Source organism: Periplaneta americana, chromosome 17 (genome assembly GCF_040183065.1).
Source record: "Periplaneta americana isolate PAMFEO1 chromosome 17, P.americana_PAMFEO1_priV1, whole genome shotgun sequence".
Lineage (NCBI taxonomy): Eukaryota > Metazoa > Arthropoda > Insecta > Blattodea > Blattidae > Periplaneta > Periplaneta americana.
Genome location: NC_091133.1, coordinates 85,982,155 through 85,997,775, shown reverse-complemented (window position 1 = coordinate 85,997,775; position 15,621 = coordinate 85,982,155). Strand labels below are relative to the sequence as shown.

Below are 15,621 nucleotides of genomic sequence, written 5' to 3'. Positions count from 1 at the left end.
CGTGGTGGAAGATGTCTGCGAATTTTGCACCTGCGCTAAGGTTCTTTTACGTACCATAAACCTACTACACAGGACTTTCAGCTTTATTTACATCCCGCAGGAAGCAATGCCATTAATTTTATTGCTTTTAAAATCTTTCGCCCTCGACAGGATTTGAACCCGCGGACTTTGCATCCAACGGCCAGCTTATCACCAAAGACGACTGTGAGCAGCTATTATGATGAAGTACAGGATCATTAACAATAGATGTACATCCCTTGTGAAATGAATTTAATACTTCACGACTGTTTGATGCTAACAGACCATGAAAAAAAAAACGTGAGAAAGGAACGAAAAAAGAAAGACTGGCAAAAGATAAAAAAATAAATGAGCAGGGATATACTGGAAAAGAATGACAAAATAAATAAGAGAAGGTCATCGACATGATTTTTATAAAAAAAAAGGTCTTTACACAAATTAACGAATGACGAATTTAACACTACTATTACATAACGTATTTGAGGAAAATGACAAATGAGTAGTATTCATTTTATGGGACAATGACACTGCTAAATTGTAATAATTTATTGTGAATTAAAGCATTACATTTTCGACTCGAGAAAGGATACGCACAGTAAGAAATGTTTACTGCTGTAAATTTATTGTTGAGGTGTGGCTTACTTCATTATACAAGGCCGAAAAAACAGTAAGATTTAATTTCATTTGCTTATAAAATTCGTTGTTAGGATCGCACCCAATGAATGTTGTTTCCCACAAATAGTTTTTTGTTACCGTAGAATTATATTTCACGTTCCTATTTCTTCTAAACCAAATCTAAATTTTTAAAAAGTTTATATTCATACCACATTATCAATTAGACCTAAATGTATCAGATTGCTTCGGGTTTAATGTTTAGGAATAAAATATTCTACACTTCAATTCACTTTACGACGATTTAACTCTAAAATTATGTGATTGTGAAATCGTTAATACAAGGCGTTTTAAATTATGAATTTCGCTTTTAGCAAGTAAAAGCTCAAAAGGAAATCACATTTTCGAAAGGCTGTAATCATGTTGTTTTTATTTACATTTTCTGAATAACGGCACATATACAGAACTTCAAGAACGGGTAAGCCTATTTCAAAATATAAAAAAGAACAAAAATAAATTGGTCGTTCATAAGAAATTCAAACACGGTTCTCATATATGATTAGTCCAAGAGTATGAACTAGATTACAAGCAAATAATGAAGTTAGTGAAACAGTTAATATATTCAGATACCTACCTGTACCTCGTCCCATAATGTCTGACAGGAGAAGAACATTGCCGGCAGAGGAGAGAAGTATAACTGCTATTCAACCAATGATAGAGGTCTCATTCCATGCTTATTTTGAAGGTGGGCGGGGGTAGAACGCTTCTGAACGTCCAACTTGAAGACAAGCGCGGAATGAAACCTCTGCCATTGTTTGAATAGCAATTATACTTCTCTCCTCCTCTGCCGACAATGTTCAGACATTATGGAACAAAGTATAGGTAGCATAAGGAATATAGGTGGAAGGAGGATTATAAAACAAAGAGCTTATTTGTACAACTTCAGCCTATACATTATGGAAAAATAAAGTAATACATCAAAGAAAACTAAGATTCTTATACTGTATTTATAACAATAATGCAAAATACATTTTGTTTTACTTGCGCGAAACTTGGAAAGAAATCAGTCAAATTATTAATAAACTACAAATCTTTGTAAATCGCTGCTTGAGAAGAACACATGGCATTTAGCCTGAAGTAATAAGTAATTGTAAATTGTGGGAAATTAGTGGATTTAAACCGTTGGAAAAAAAATTAATTAAGATGGTAAAATTACGAAGGATAAGACATAATCTGAGGAAGAAAGATGAGCCCATCGCAATGCAAGCATTGAACTGGAACCATGAGGCGTTCGAAGAAGAGAAAGGTCGAATCAAACTTGGAAAACAACAATCGTAGAGGAGACAGAGAAATCGTAGAGGAGACAGAGATGTTACAAAACATAAAGGGAAGTCAAAGTGTTGGCAGACATTAGAGTTAGATGGAAGTTCTTCACAAACGCTCCATGCTCCAGATGGAACGAAAGGGACTACTACTATGCTTAATACCACCACCACCACCACTACCATCATCAACACCACCACTACTAGGGCTACTACTACAACTACTATTCTTTACATAACGGTGGACTATTATTAAATAATACACAAAAAATTATTATCTTTTGAATTAAGCAATTAATTTATTGATTTGTTATTCGGAATGTCGTTCTTGAGCAACAACATTTTTGAACACTTATATCGTAATTAAATATTATTAAATTATCTCAGTCATACTGTTAAGGAATATTTTTTGTAATATAATTTTTTTTTCAAAGTTATAATCTAGAATAAAGATGTTTATACAGGGTTGTTTCCGATCTCTGATAACGAATTTGAATGACATCATGTGCGTCAGGAGTCACACGACAGCTGAACTGTGGCGCGAGGTGACAGACCAGTAGTGAGTGATCTTATAGTCAGAATGCACAGCGATTCACAGCAGAAATGCCCAAGAAAATCGAGCCTTTTTGGGAGGGGTACGTTACGACTCTTTCCAATGCCAAGTACAGTTAAGTGAAAATAAAAGAGGTTTCGTTATTTCCAAGAAAGGCATCTTCTGTATACTTAATAAGATTGATAAAGCTCGAATGGAATTAATTCGTATCACTTCGTGGGGTGCGGCGACTTATGACGGGGTGTGGATTTGCTTGCTTTTCCCACTCTGGAATTAATCCCATCCGAGATTTGCCAATCTTATTAAGAACACACAAGATGCCTTTCTTGGAAATAACGAAACCACGTTTTTTTGCAGGCTCCTATGATTTTCACGCATCGGAAAGAGTTGTTATGTACCCCTCCCAAAAAAAGGCTTGATTTTCTTGGGCATTGCTACTGTGATACACCGTGCACTCTGATTATGAAATCACTCACTACAGGTCTGTCACCTCTCGCCGCAATTCAGCTGTCGGTGTGATTTCTGACGCACATGATGTCGTTCAAATTCGTTATCAGAGATCGGAAACAACCCTGTAGTCTATGTGGCCAGATTTCTTTTTCAGAAGGAATTGTCGCTATGGATTTAAATAATTCGATTACATCGTTTCAGTAACCGTCGCAGTTTTGTGGAATGAGTTAACCACGATACAAGAAGCTACACTGTAACTAGATAATTTTGTACACGGTAGTTCTTAGGTATAACGCTTGGGGTCGCAGATATTATACCTCATCTCTCGAATTATTTTTATAACTACAGCAATCACATTTTGATATAATAATATTGATCTGTATCGAAGCCTCGGGCTGTGTCTTCATTTAACAAGGAATGGAGCATGCCCCTTAATGTAATACACATTTGATATACTATCTGTGCCTACGAACGTTTCTGGAACTAATCCACCGCTCTGTATGGCATCATTTGGTCGTCATAAAAACACACTGCTGACGCCCTCATCATTTGACCAATATTCCAATCTTTTGAGCGGACTAGCCATCGAGACTGATTGTCTTAACTCTATGACTCGACTACATATTATTTTCTTATGGAGGCCTCTCGCGGCCCTAATTCAAACTAGGATCTCTTGTTTGAAATCGTATATCTCGACCTTGCATAATGGCGTAGGCTACGGTTTAACAGTACACAATACAGAACTCGTAACGTTCATTGTTAACGATTGTCTGATGTCATACTTGGGTAGGCATTTATTTCTCTCGACCTTCGGAATACTTCTCGCGCCCCTCGAATTTGCGGATATATGTCTGTCATTTCCTACAGAAGGTGTGTCGTCGTTAACTATTGTTCTAATCTAAAGGAATGTGTGTCAAATCGTCTTGACTGGAGGCTTTCAAAGCTTGCGCATATGCCTTTTGTGATTCACTGTTCTATGAAATGCAATAAAAGGGATACTAACAACCGTAATGAAAATAAAGTACGTTACGAGGAATACACATCTAAAACAGCAATATAATTTTAATGGTTTAATTTTCCGATATACTCGTATATTATGATACTGAACGAGTGAAAAATAAAATTGAAATAAAGTAATCACAGACGTTTATTTCAGACTTCTCCCTCTCATCGAAGTTATAAAAAACAAAAATATTTAAACAATAATATTTTAAAGCTACAATATGACGAAAACTTCGCTATATTATTGCATGACAATTTTATGAGTCTAGCGGGTTGAATACAGCACAATAAACGTATAACCGGACACGTACCGGTATTTTAAATTATGTTCACTCCAAGCATACCGTAGTCAAGTGACAATCATAGCAGGGCCTGCCTTTATGAGCGCGGCAGTCTACAAGGATTATAATACGTGTCTGTATAGCGAAACTTTGATCAATTTGTGGTTAATTTTTGTGAGTGAAATATTAAACAATGAAAGAGCTTTGTGTGTAAAAATATTAATGATTGAAGTAATACGTTACAGTTGAGTATTATCAATAACACATGGAAGTGATAATTCTGTATTGCCATTCATATTTCCTTGCATATTGTATAGTCATAATATTAGGTAATATAATATTATTACTTCCTATGATTGAAGTTCAGGTAGTACATCTCACTTGACGATATGTGTCAGAGAAAGAACAATTGTTTATATGTATCTGAAGTCTGACTACAGTAGGCCTAATATGTAGCTAGTTGACGGAACTGGCCACCCCACTCCATTATCTCCCGACCTAGTTGCCTTATAGGTAGTGCCTTCTTGATATCATTTGTGAGGCTCAGACCTGTCTTCGGACAGTTGACTAAACAAACAAAAGTATTACAAAAGTGATTTAGAAAATATATTAAATCTGATACTTGCTTCTGAACTGTTTGAACAAGTTTGTCAAAGCGTGTTTGTAACGTTGGATGTTTAAATTTTCATATAACTTGAAATTATTATTTTGTTCGCGACCACCCAGGTATCCAATGCCTTCCGATTCAGAATCACTGATCTAAAGCCTGTTGCTGGATCAGGGGTTCGCAGATTCACACCTGGCCGAAGGCGGTGCATTTTTAAGGAAAGGAAGTGAAGCTGGGAGGACCGTGTTGCAGACTTATGGAGCATCAAAATTAAATTTTGAAGGTGGCACAATGTTCGTAAGGGTGACATATTTAAGCCTGCTTTTGTCGCATCATGCGACTGTAAACAATTCATCCATACAAATCACATATCTTCAAATATGAAAAGATTTCAGACAAAAAATATACGAATAATGATACCCAAAACAAATTCGACAATGTAAACCAAGAGAAAGTCTATCAGAACAGGTTTAATGCCCGCTCCCACCCGAACCGAATCGAAACGATACGTCTGTCGGCGCTCACATCTATACTCTGTTTCTGGAATCTGTAGAGTAACAGGAGACGAAACACTACCTTTGCGCAAGTAGTGAGTAGAGGGGGGCCAGTCCAATGACCGCTCTGGGGAAAGCATTGCTTGGATACGACTGTCTAAAATGTCACTCTACCTACCACTCCTTCCACGCGCAACTTACCCCTTAGCGGTCGTGAGCCGATGCAGCCCGCAATACACTCTCGCACTGATAGGCTCCATCCATTCGCGTGTCATCGGCTTCGGCTCCACCCAAACTTCCTTCAAATTCCAGAAACGGATTGTAGTGAATTCGAACCGAGACGAAGCGTGTACAGACTAAATTGAATCGCATAATGGCTTCAACACAGATTTAAAAGGCATATTGAGAACCGATAAGCTAATATATTAAATGAGGGTGAACAGGGTCCATCTATGCTTATCTTTAGAACAATTAACACAAGTTATTTGTCACATTTTATTTAAGTTTAACGTTTTCGTCTCAACAGAGTCATCTTCAGAATCTATGCCCTTGAATACATGAATATACAGAGTGTTTCCGGGCTGGTGTTACAAACTTTCAGGGATGATGGGGAAGGGCACATATATCAATTTGAGATAAGGAACTCTGATCCGGAAATAACTGAGTCGAAAGTTATAAGCAAAAATAGTTGTGTGGAAATGGAATTGTAATTTGGCACCACGTGCCCTCTTTCCCTTAACCTTTGGAACAGTCGTGGAAAGATGGTATGGGCCGGATGTCTCCTACGTGGGTACTTGTACCGATACAATCTATGAGCTTGTATATTCTTCCCATTGGCTCATCCGTATTCGAAAATCAGATCTGCATATTCCGCGCTCGTGTACTCCATTTCACTAGGACTGATAGACTGGACACTGCAACTTGTACACATACACTGCTGTCTACAGACGTGCATATCAGGACCGACCATGTCCGTACACATTACGCTATCTACATTGCTTTACTGTAGTTTCCTGTCCCCACCCCTCAGACAGCGCACTGAATGGAATACTGTAAGTAGACAACGTAAACAATGTCAGATGAATAAAGTTTGTGTAAGATGTACAGATAAATATACATAAATAAGGTGTACAGAGGAATAATATTATTTCATTTCCACACAGCTATTTTTGCTTGTAACTTTCGACTCGGTCATTTCCGGACCAGGGTTCCTTATCTCAAATCGATACATGTGCCCTTCGCCATCATCCTTGAAAGTTTGTAACACTAGCCCGGAAACACTCTGTATATGGATTAGTTTGTGTGTGTGTGTGTGTGTGTGTGTGTGTGTGTAATTTGATATAATATAAGCACTGAACAAGTTGTAAACTTCTGTTATAAATAAAATTGTAAAATCTGATTATGATTAAAATTAAAACATTAATAAAATGCTTATATAAGCTGTTATATCAATAAAATGTTAAAATGTTAAAATGAAGTGCGGACTACAATTTGTTGAACCAACTATGACAAGGGATTGAAAACCAGACGAAGCGTGCGTTACAATGTTGAATGACAGCATTGACCTCCGGCCATATAGTCTACTACTCACTTATCAACATGCACTTTTTAATAGGAAATTCTTGATGATGATGATGATGATGATTATGATTATTATTATTATTATTATTATTATTATTATTATTATTCCAATTTCGGATATATCGCTCAAAACTGACTCCTGTCTCTCACTTGTTTCAGCAGGATGCGCCTGTTCAAACGCCGCTGCTCCGACCCCAGCCCGCAGCTGGTCAGCCTCTCTCCAATCTGTCAAGATGTCATCAACGACGTCATACCCGACGACACCGCCACGGTCAGGTCACGGCATCACCAGAGACCGCCACCGGTGCCAAACCAGGGGTCTGCAGCGAACAAGGGAGCGTCGGCGTGCGAGGGCTCTCCTAAGCCTAACAGAAAAGGTAACGTAGATCCGACACAACACAGTGGGCTACTGGAGTGAATTACGATTATGTGGCATATATCTGTTCATTTATTGCTGATGTCGGAAACAATATGGAATTACGAAAAGTACAAGGCATTTCCTCTCCCCACACAATTGAAACATTCACCCAGAAACTGAGTTACAGATATCTGGAGCTTCCTTCTGCTGAAATGACTATTTATCTCCGGTATACAAGTAACAATCAAGAAGTTTCCGGACTACCCTGAATGTAGGCAACATATAGGACATAGGAAACGGAGAAGTTAACTAGAACCAGGAAACCGCCTGGAATCTATACTAAATGCATCGCTTAAAAAGAAGGGAAGAAGACTAGTCGTAAGGCATTTATGGAAAGATTCCAGGAAAAATCGCAGTAGGTCTCCGACATGTTTGCTCAAAATCACGTGTAGAAGTTCAGTTCTTAAAGATAATCTGACACTGTTTAACTCAACAGGCATGGAAGCAATGATTTTCAGTGTCACGCGCATATACGTTTAACGGTACAATAAATAATACAAGTGCAGTTTTTGAAATATATTGATTGCACCTTGTAATTTCAAGTGGTTATGTTTTATAACACAGATACAGTATGTAAGAATTCATTACTTTGTATTTCCCGATAAAGTGATTTTGCTTATCGTGTATAATTCAGTCATTTAAACTTTGCAGGAGAGACAAAAATATTGATATCGTTGATCTGAAGTCGGCCTCAGTAGCGCAATTTGTATAGCGCTGGCTTTCTGTGCTCGAGGTTGCGGGTTCTATTTCGGCTCAGGTCGATGTCATTTAAGTGTGCTTAAATGCAAGAGGCTCATGTCAGTAGATTTACTGGCATGTAAAAGAACTCCTGCTGGACAAAATTCTGGCACACCAGCGACGCTGATATAACCTCGGCAGTTGCGAGCGTCTTAAATAAACCATAATTTATTTATTTATTTCGTTGATATGAATAACTTTTTTTTTTTCCCCGGGAATAAAAACATAACAATGAAGCTTTCTGAGCAAATTTGTGTACCAAAATACTGTACGTGCAACATAGCTCATTCTCTAGGAATTTAGAAAAAAATTATAGAGTTTGTTAAGTTTAGATAAAGAAGAGTGAGGACTAACTTAAAAGAAAGTTGGACACAATTGCGGAAATATCAACTTTTAAAAGTTCAAAGAAGTTTTTGTGATAATTCTTAGTTTATCATCTACATTCTACTAGGTCTAGACCTTTTCAGTTCTTTCCGTCCCCGTTAACCGAAGCCATCTATCCAACGTCTTCTAAGTCTTCCAACTTCTCTTTTCCCAATTGGATTATAGAATCCAACATAATTTTCGACAGCCTGGAATGTTGCATTCTTTCTATATGGTTCCTTCAACATACTTTCTTTTCTTGAAATGTTTATGTCCAATTATGCAACTTCAGTTCATTTCTTATGTCTTCGCTTCGTTTATGGTCCAATAACGAATATCCAGCGACTGAGCGCAAAACATTTCTGTTGATTTAATCTTCCTTTTTTGGGTTTTTCTCAAGGCCCATGATTCACTTGCATATAATAACATCAGAATCGACACCGTTTTACAGAACTTTATGAGTGTTTCTTTCATTGTTTTAAGACCAAGTGTTCTTTTTATTGTGTCACACATATTTGTAAATTTCATTTTATCTATGTTCTGACGAACTGACGTTATCTGATATACCAAGTACTTCAACGTATGAACTTGTTTCATTATATTTTATTCAGTTGTTATTTTACTTCTTGAATGAGACTTTTCTTTGAATGCTAAAATTTTCCTTTTATTGTGGGATAGGATATTTTCAAATTATAATCTTTCATAATAGCACTCAGTTGATCTGCTGTAATTTTAAGTATCATCTGTTTCTGCAATAAATTAATGTAAATTCATATTTCATTCAATAACAAGGCGATAACCATCTCTTTCCAAATTCCTACCATTTTATCTCGTCACAACGACAAGATTACGTACTACAGAAAAAAGGCTTTAAATTACACCTGCAACTTGTAACAAGTTTAAGAATCGAGGTTTCTTTTCCACATCTTCCCGCCTGCAGGTGATATATGCATAAAACATGTTTTTTTTTATTTCATTCATAATTTTCTGCCCAAGGGCAAGTCTTTCACTGCAAAACCCAGCATTCTCCAATCGTTCCTGTTTTCTGCCTTCCACTTAGTCTCCGCATACGATCCATATAGCTTAATGTCGTCTATCATCTGATATCTTATTATATCTCGAACTCTTCTCCCGGTCACAATTTCTTCTATTGCATCATTCAGTAGGCAGTTTCGTTTCAGTCAGTGAACCAGTCAATTTATCTTTCTCTTCCTGATCTGTTTCAGCATCATTCTTTCTTCATACACTCTTTCTAACACATTCTTAATGTCTGTCCACTTCACACGTTCCATTCTTCTCCATATCCACATTTGAAATGCTTCTAGTCGCTTCTCTTCAGCTCCGTCGTAATGATCATGTTCATGCCCCATACAGTGCCACATTCCACATAGAGCACTTCACTAACCTTTTACTTAGATATTTTACCAGAGGTCCGCAGAAAATGCTCCGTTTTCTATTAAACGCTTCCCTTTCCATTGCTATTCTCCTCCTGTCTTCCGGGCAACAGCTCATATTACTTCTTTTAATACACCCCAAGTATTTGAAGCTATCCACTTGCACTACCGTCTCATTTTAAATTCTCACGTTTACCTTCTTCATTTTTCTTCCGATAACAATGGTCTTTGTCTTGTTTACATTTATTTTCATCCATACTGCTCACAGCTTTCATTTAGCTCCAGTAGCACATCCCTTAGTATCATCTCCTCTTCTGCTAACAAAGCCATATCATCAGCAAATCTTACACACTTTATCCTTTTTTCTCCTACTACCACTCCTCCCATGTTCTGGAAACAGTTCTTCATTAAATTCTCCAAGCAGATGTTGAACAGTGTACCTAGGTGAGAAAGAGCATCCTTGTCGTACTCCTCTCCCTATTTTACTTCCTTTCCATATTTCTTCTTCTATCCTGACATTGACTCGCTATTTCATATTAAACTTATATAAAGGTTACAGACCAGCCTTTTTATGGCAGTCAAATCAAATCTTCCGTCAATAAATAACAAATCTGTGAGAGAAGCCTGTTCAAAATGGCATCAATGACAAGGATGATACGTGTTGCAGGCCTGGCGACGTGGGGAAAGAAGGTTGGGCGTAAATGGGAGCAGCTGAAGAGAAGCGACTCGTCGGAGCTCCTGGCCGTGACGCCGGGGCGGCGGCGGCATTGGTCGCCCAACAAGACGCCGGTGCAGCAGCAACAGCAGCAGCAGGCGGGCTCGGCGGGCGGCACCACGGCGCGCAGCCGGCGCATCTCTCGCGTCGAGTCGCTGCGCAACCTGTTCGTGGGGCGCAGCAGCAAAGTGGACAAGGAGACCAACACGGAGCGCGACCCCGAGTGGGTCAAGGAGGAATGCAAGCGCGGCCTGGTCGACCTGTATCAGCTCAACGCCATGCTCATGCTCGACGAGCGTCGACGTCTACTGTCCACGTCATCCGAAGACGGCGGCGGTGGAGGCGGCGTCCTTCTCGAGGAGCAGCTGCTTGAGTATTTGCAGAACTCGCTGGGGTCAGATGCCAAAGCTATCAGCTGCGAAGACCTGCTGTCCACTTTCAGGGCCGTCGCTAACGACGAGGACTTGTCGGTACGGTATACTGGCATTGGTACTGACGTTTGGTTTACGGATCTATTTTTTATATAAGTTTTACTGACTGGGTACAATTTGGACACATTTTTAAAGGCAAATTTAATACATTTTTTCATTCATTTTTTTAGTGTCATTTGAAGGCATGAATGTTATTTAACACATTTACACTTGACATACTGAATATATATTTAATTTGAATCATATTCATTTTTTCTTCAAAAACCAAACTTTCTTTGAAAACAACCAAGCTATTTTGAACAAATCTTGCACATTACACGGATGAGTTTTTCTGAGCGATCCATGCAAACCTTTTCATTAGGCCTACATTGATCACATTTCCAGTCTGTTTTCTTAATTCGAACAGTAACAAAATATTTTAAAATAATAAATAGGCTAGATTCAGCTCTTACTAAGTGGGGTTTATTTTAAATCATTTAACAAAGTATATGTGTGAGAAACAAGTTGATAGATGATACTGTACAGTATATATACTCTGAAGAGCTTAAAGAACAAATAGATGACCTTCCAAAATTTATCTTCACACCCACTTAGTAACGAAGGGTTAAATACAGCGTGTACAGTATCTGTCCTTACACATTATTAGGTCCGTGGATTTGTAGAGAGGACAGAGTAGATATACAGGAAACACACCGTTTCCATGCTGTAAGCTGAAAATGTTTCATTTCATGTCATGATGCTATGAATACCTACAAAAATATTAAGATGAATATCCAGTAATCGAATGAGTTGAGAGAAACGTGAATAAAAACTACGACGTAATTAATGAAATTAAAGATCAATAAAGAGGTAAACTGGGGTGTTTACAACAATATACTTTATTCGGCCTCAAGACAGGTAGAAATTTTGTTTAAGAAAAGCTGCAGACAGAGCACACGACTATGTATACAAAAAAATATATGGTTGAGTTATTCGAAATTATGTTTAAAATGGGATATCCAGGCGCTTGAAGGGAAGAAAAAGAAACTATACAGAATGAACCGTAAGTAATGTCATTAATTTCAGGAGGTCATTCTTTGAGATATTTGAAACGAAAAAGTTTAATACAATTTTACTCGTTTTTGCTTCCTTTCCGATATAAAAATTGTTTCATATGAAACATATCATAGCGTGTTTTGAGAAAGCTGTTGATTTAATTCCCAATATGCTCAGTCAATTTAAGAGAGGAGTGTATTATGACAAGACATGATTTTGTACTTTAAATGTGCAACACTTTGATCTGAACAAATGTAACATTTTAAAATTTCTTTTCATGACGAAAAGTTACATTTATTAGAATAAAATTTCTGCACATTTAAAGGACAAAACTAAAATGCTTTTAATTATTTATCATCATAATACACTGCTCTTTGGCATTGACTGAGCTTATTGGGAATTAAACCAATGGTTTTCCCAAAATACGCTATGAAATGTTTCATATAAAACAATGTCTATCTCGAAAAGAATGCGAAAATGAGTAAAATTATATTAAACTTTTTCATTTAAAATATCTCAAAGAAAAACCCTCTGAAATTAATAACATTACTTACGGTTCATTCTGTAGCCTATATGGGAAGTACAGTCGGAATGTACGCTATTCCACAAATACAGTAGCATTACTCGCGGAAGTAAGAAAAATTACGAGGTAAAGGATCGGTCTTTATCCTAATAAAATTATGCTTCCTTTGACGTAGCCTATTAAATCATGATGTTCGAAAGTGACAATTGGCTCGGGCTTGCTTTCACCCATTTTGTGCTTATGCGATAATCGTCAAAGTTCGGCTTGGTGTGGCAATCGTGAATCCGTTGCTGATAGGTGGAACATCATGTCTCAGCCCTGACAGAACCAGGTGCTATCCGCAGAGATATAGCCTGATAAGTTCCAGAGGCGGAGTCCCAAGCCATCCCTATTTAGCATTAGAAAACCGTAGGCTACTACACCAAAGACTTCACTTCAGACTATTTTTAATAAATTATTGCAGATGATAAATGAAATGAGAGGAAGATGAAGATTTTGAAATGATAAAGGGAAACGGGAGTACCCCGAGAAAAATTCTTTGCAACGTTTGTTTTGTCCACCATAAATTCTATTACAACCTAGCCGATGATTAAATCTGGGCTGCCTGGATGGAAAACCAAAGCACAAACGATAAAAGTGACAATTAGTTTCCCTATACAATACTACACTCTTGAGACGGTTCATACACTACTAGCATCAACACCTTAGCACTTCATAATACGTTTAAAATAAAGCAATGCTTTCTATAATTTGTTTGTTGTTAAGTCAACTGTCCGAAGACAGGTCTGAACCTCACAAGTGATACCAAGAAGGCATAACTTATGAGGCAACTAGGCCAGGAGATAATGCGGTAGAGTGGCCAGTTCCTTTCCCCTCTTCATTGTATACATAGTCGATTAGCTACATATTACACTAATCAGACTTCAGATGCATACAAATAATTGTTCTTCCTCTGACACATATCGTCAAGTGAGATGTACTGCCTGATAATAGGTGTACATATCAGTCATGATTAGTATAACAAAATATTAATGACTCACTATAAAATTGCAACAAAAACCATGTTCCAGATTTTCGTCTTTAAAAATAAAGACATTGAGAGTAAGTTACTTTTTTTTTCCAGAATAAAATGACGTGTGTAACTTACACTTAATATAGCCTATAGATGATCACGATAACAACAATGAAGATCAGTAAAGTAATTTGATTCTTAAAAAAAACTTAAAATTAATGTAGAAAATAATTTTATTACTATGTTTTTAGCAGATTTATCACTTAAAACTAGAAACATTATATACGAAATTATCTAATATTATCAATTAAATTTTAGAGTAGAATTCGTCTACATGACGTAAATCTACGACACGGAATTCCCCTCTGGTGGAACCCACTCAAATTTCAAACATAACGACGTGTGTGGTAATCGTTAACACTTCAGGAGGACAAAGAAAAACGATACTAAAATATCAATATACACTTCAGGAGGACAAAGAAAAACGATACTAGAATATCAATATCTTCTCTGTATTTCTAGCTGTCGGGTAAGACCAAGAAGACCGGCACTGTAGGACAGAAATCAACGGGGCGCCCCACGAAGCTGTCTGTGCTTACTGAAGAGAACACGTGCTCCGCATCGCCGCGCACGGCGAGAAGCACCAAACGGCGATCAGGTGTCCAGACGTCGGGTAAGGGCTTAGGCGACAGAGCCGCCTCCACGAGCTGCGACGACCTGCTAGCCAACGACAACACGAGCATCGAAGTGCGCTCCAAGGCGAGCGGCGCCCGCAACGCCGTGAGGAGCGTCAGTTTGTCAGCCGCCACGTCGACGCCAGACTCGCCGCTGTCCGTGAGCGACTTGTGCCTGTTCCTCAACAACCTGCTGCTGCTGCGGTCCGACGAGAGCGGCTACGAAAGCGATTCGACTCGCGCGGGATCTGACTCGCCGCGAGGTTCCATCAAATCCACCACCTCCGACTTCCCCTCCTCCAACGGCCTCATCTTCGGCAGTGTCCAACCGCGACGGGGCACTACCAACTCCAACACGTCCTCGTTCGCCGAGTCGGATGACGTGGCTGCCTCCGTGTACGGCCAAGTGCACGGGGAAGCGGAGGGAGAGGCCAAAAAGGAGGCGGAGAAGGAAGACACCGATAGCGTTTTCGAGGCGCCAGATGAACCCGACAACGAAGTCAAACCTTCCTCCGTGCCCGGAAAGAGACAGCGGTCGGTATCCGCGACGCTCAACGAGACGGACGAGGAGAAATTGTCTTTCTCGAGGAAGAGGAACGCCAAGATCAACATCGGCATTAGACGCGGCGACGTCAAGGCCATTGGGCGGCGGCCGCGCTCCACCAGCGGATGTCCGGAGTACACCGAGGACCCCGTAGAATCTTTGGTGTGCGACAGGTGCAAACCGGAAGAAGGACAGAGGGAGCTCAAGTGCTTCCGACTCACCAAGGACGACACCGGAGAGCTGGGGGTATACATCGAGAGGAAGGACCCGCGCACAAGTTGCTATGTTATCTCGCACATCGAACAGGGCGGCCTCATGGACAGGTGAGGACAACCTTTCTTTACTGGTGATGATTGTAAACATCTGTTTATGAATACATCTAAACGCTTAAGTGGTATCAATATCTATCAATGTTTCAGTCTGTCAGCTTGTCTGTCACACCGTCCATTTACCCTGAATTTGTTAGAGTGCCAAACCATCAATCACATGGTCAGATAGTCAGCTAGTCAGATTACCAGTCCGTCAGTCACATTCCCAGTCCTTCAGTCAGATTATATTTGTATTATTTAACTCTATAAATTATTTTTCATATATTTATCAACTAAATGAAATGGATGATTTGCGTATCTTGAGCAACAATATTATTAAAAAAAAAACGAATTGAAGACCGAGAAAAAAAGATCACCCTTTGAATGTGGTTTTCATCAGTCAGTCAGATGACCAATCCGTCTTCAGTCAGATTGCCAATCCGTCAGTCGGTCAGTCAGTCAGTCAGATTGCCAGTCCTTCAATCGGTCAGATAGATTATCAGACCGTTAGTCAGTCAGATTGCCAGTTCGTCAATCAGTCAGATT

At 38.9% G+C, this 15,621-nt stretch overlaps 1 protein-coding gene across 1 annotated transcript in view; it reads left to right on the top strand.

The window, feature by feature from the left end:
- Nucleotides 1-15,621, top strand: part of LOC138692915 (uncharacterized) — a 235,279-nt gene that overhangs the window by 209,118 nt on the left and 10,540 nt on the right. Inside the window, exons 3-5 of the mRNA XM_069816267.1 lie at nucleotides 7,080-7,297; nucleotides 10,501-11,018; nucleotides 14,072-15,090. Of these exons, the coding sequence (XP_069672368.1) occupies nucleotides 7,080-7,297; nucleotides 10,501-11,018; nucleotides 14,072-15,090 (1,755 nt within the window). The remainder of the gene's footprint in view (nucleotides 1-7,079; nucleotides 7,298-10,500; nucleotides 11,019-14,071; nucleotides 15,091-15,621) is intronic.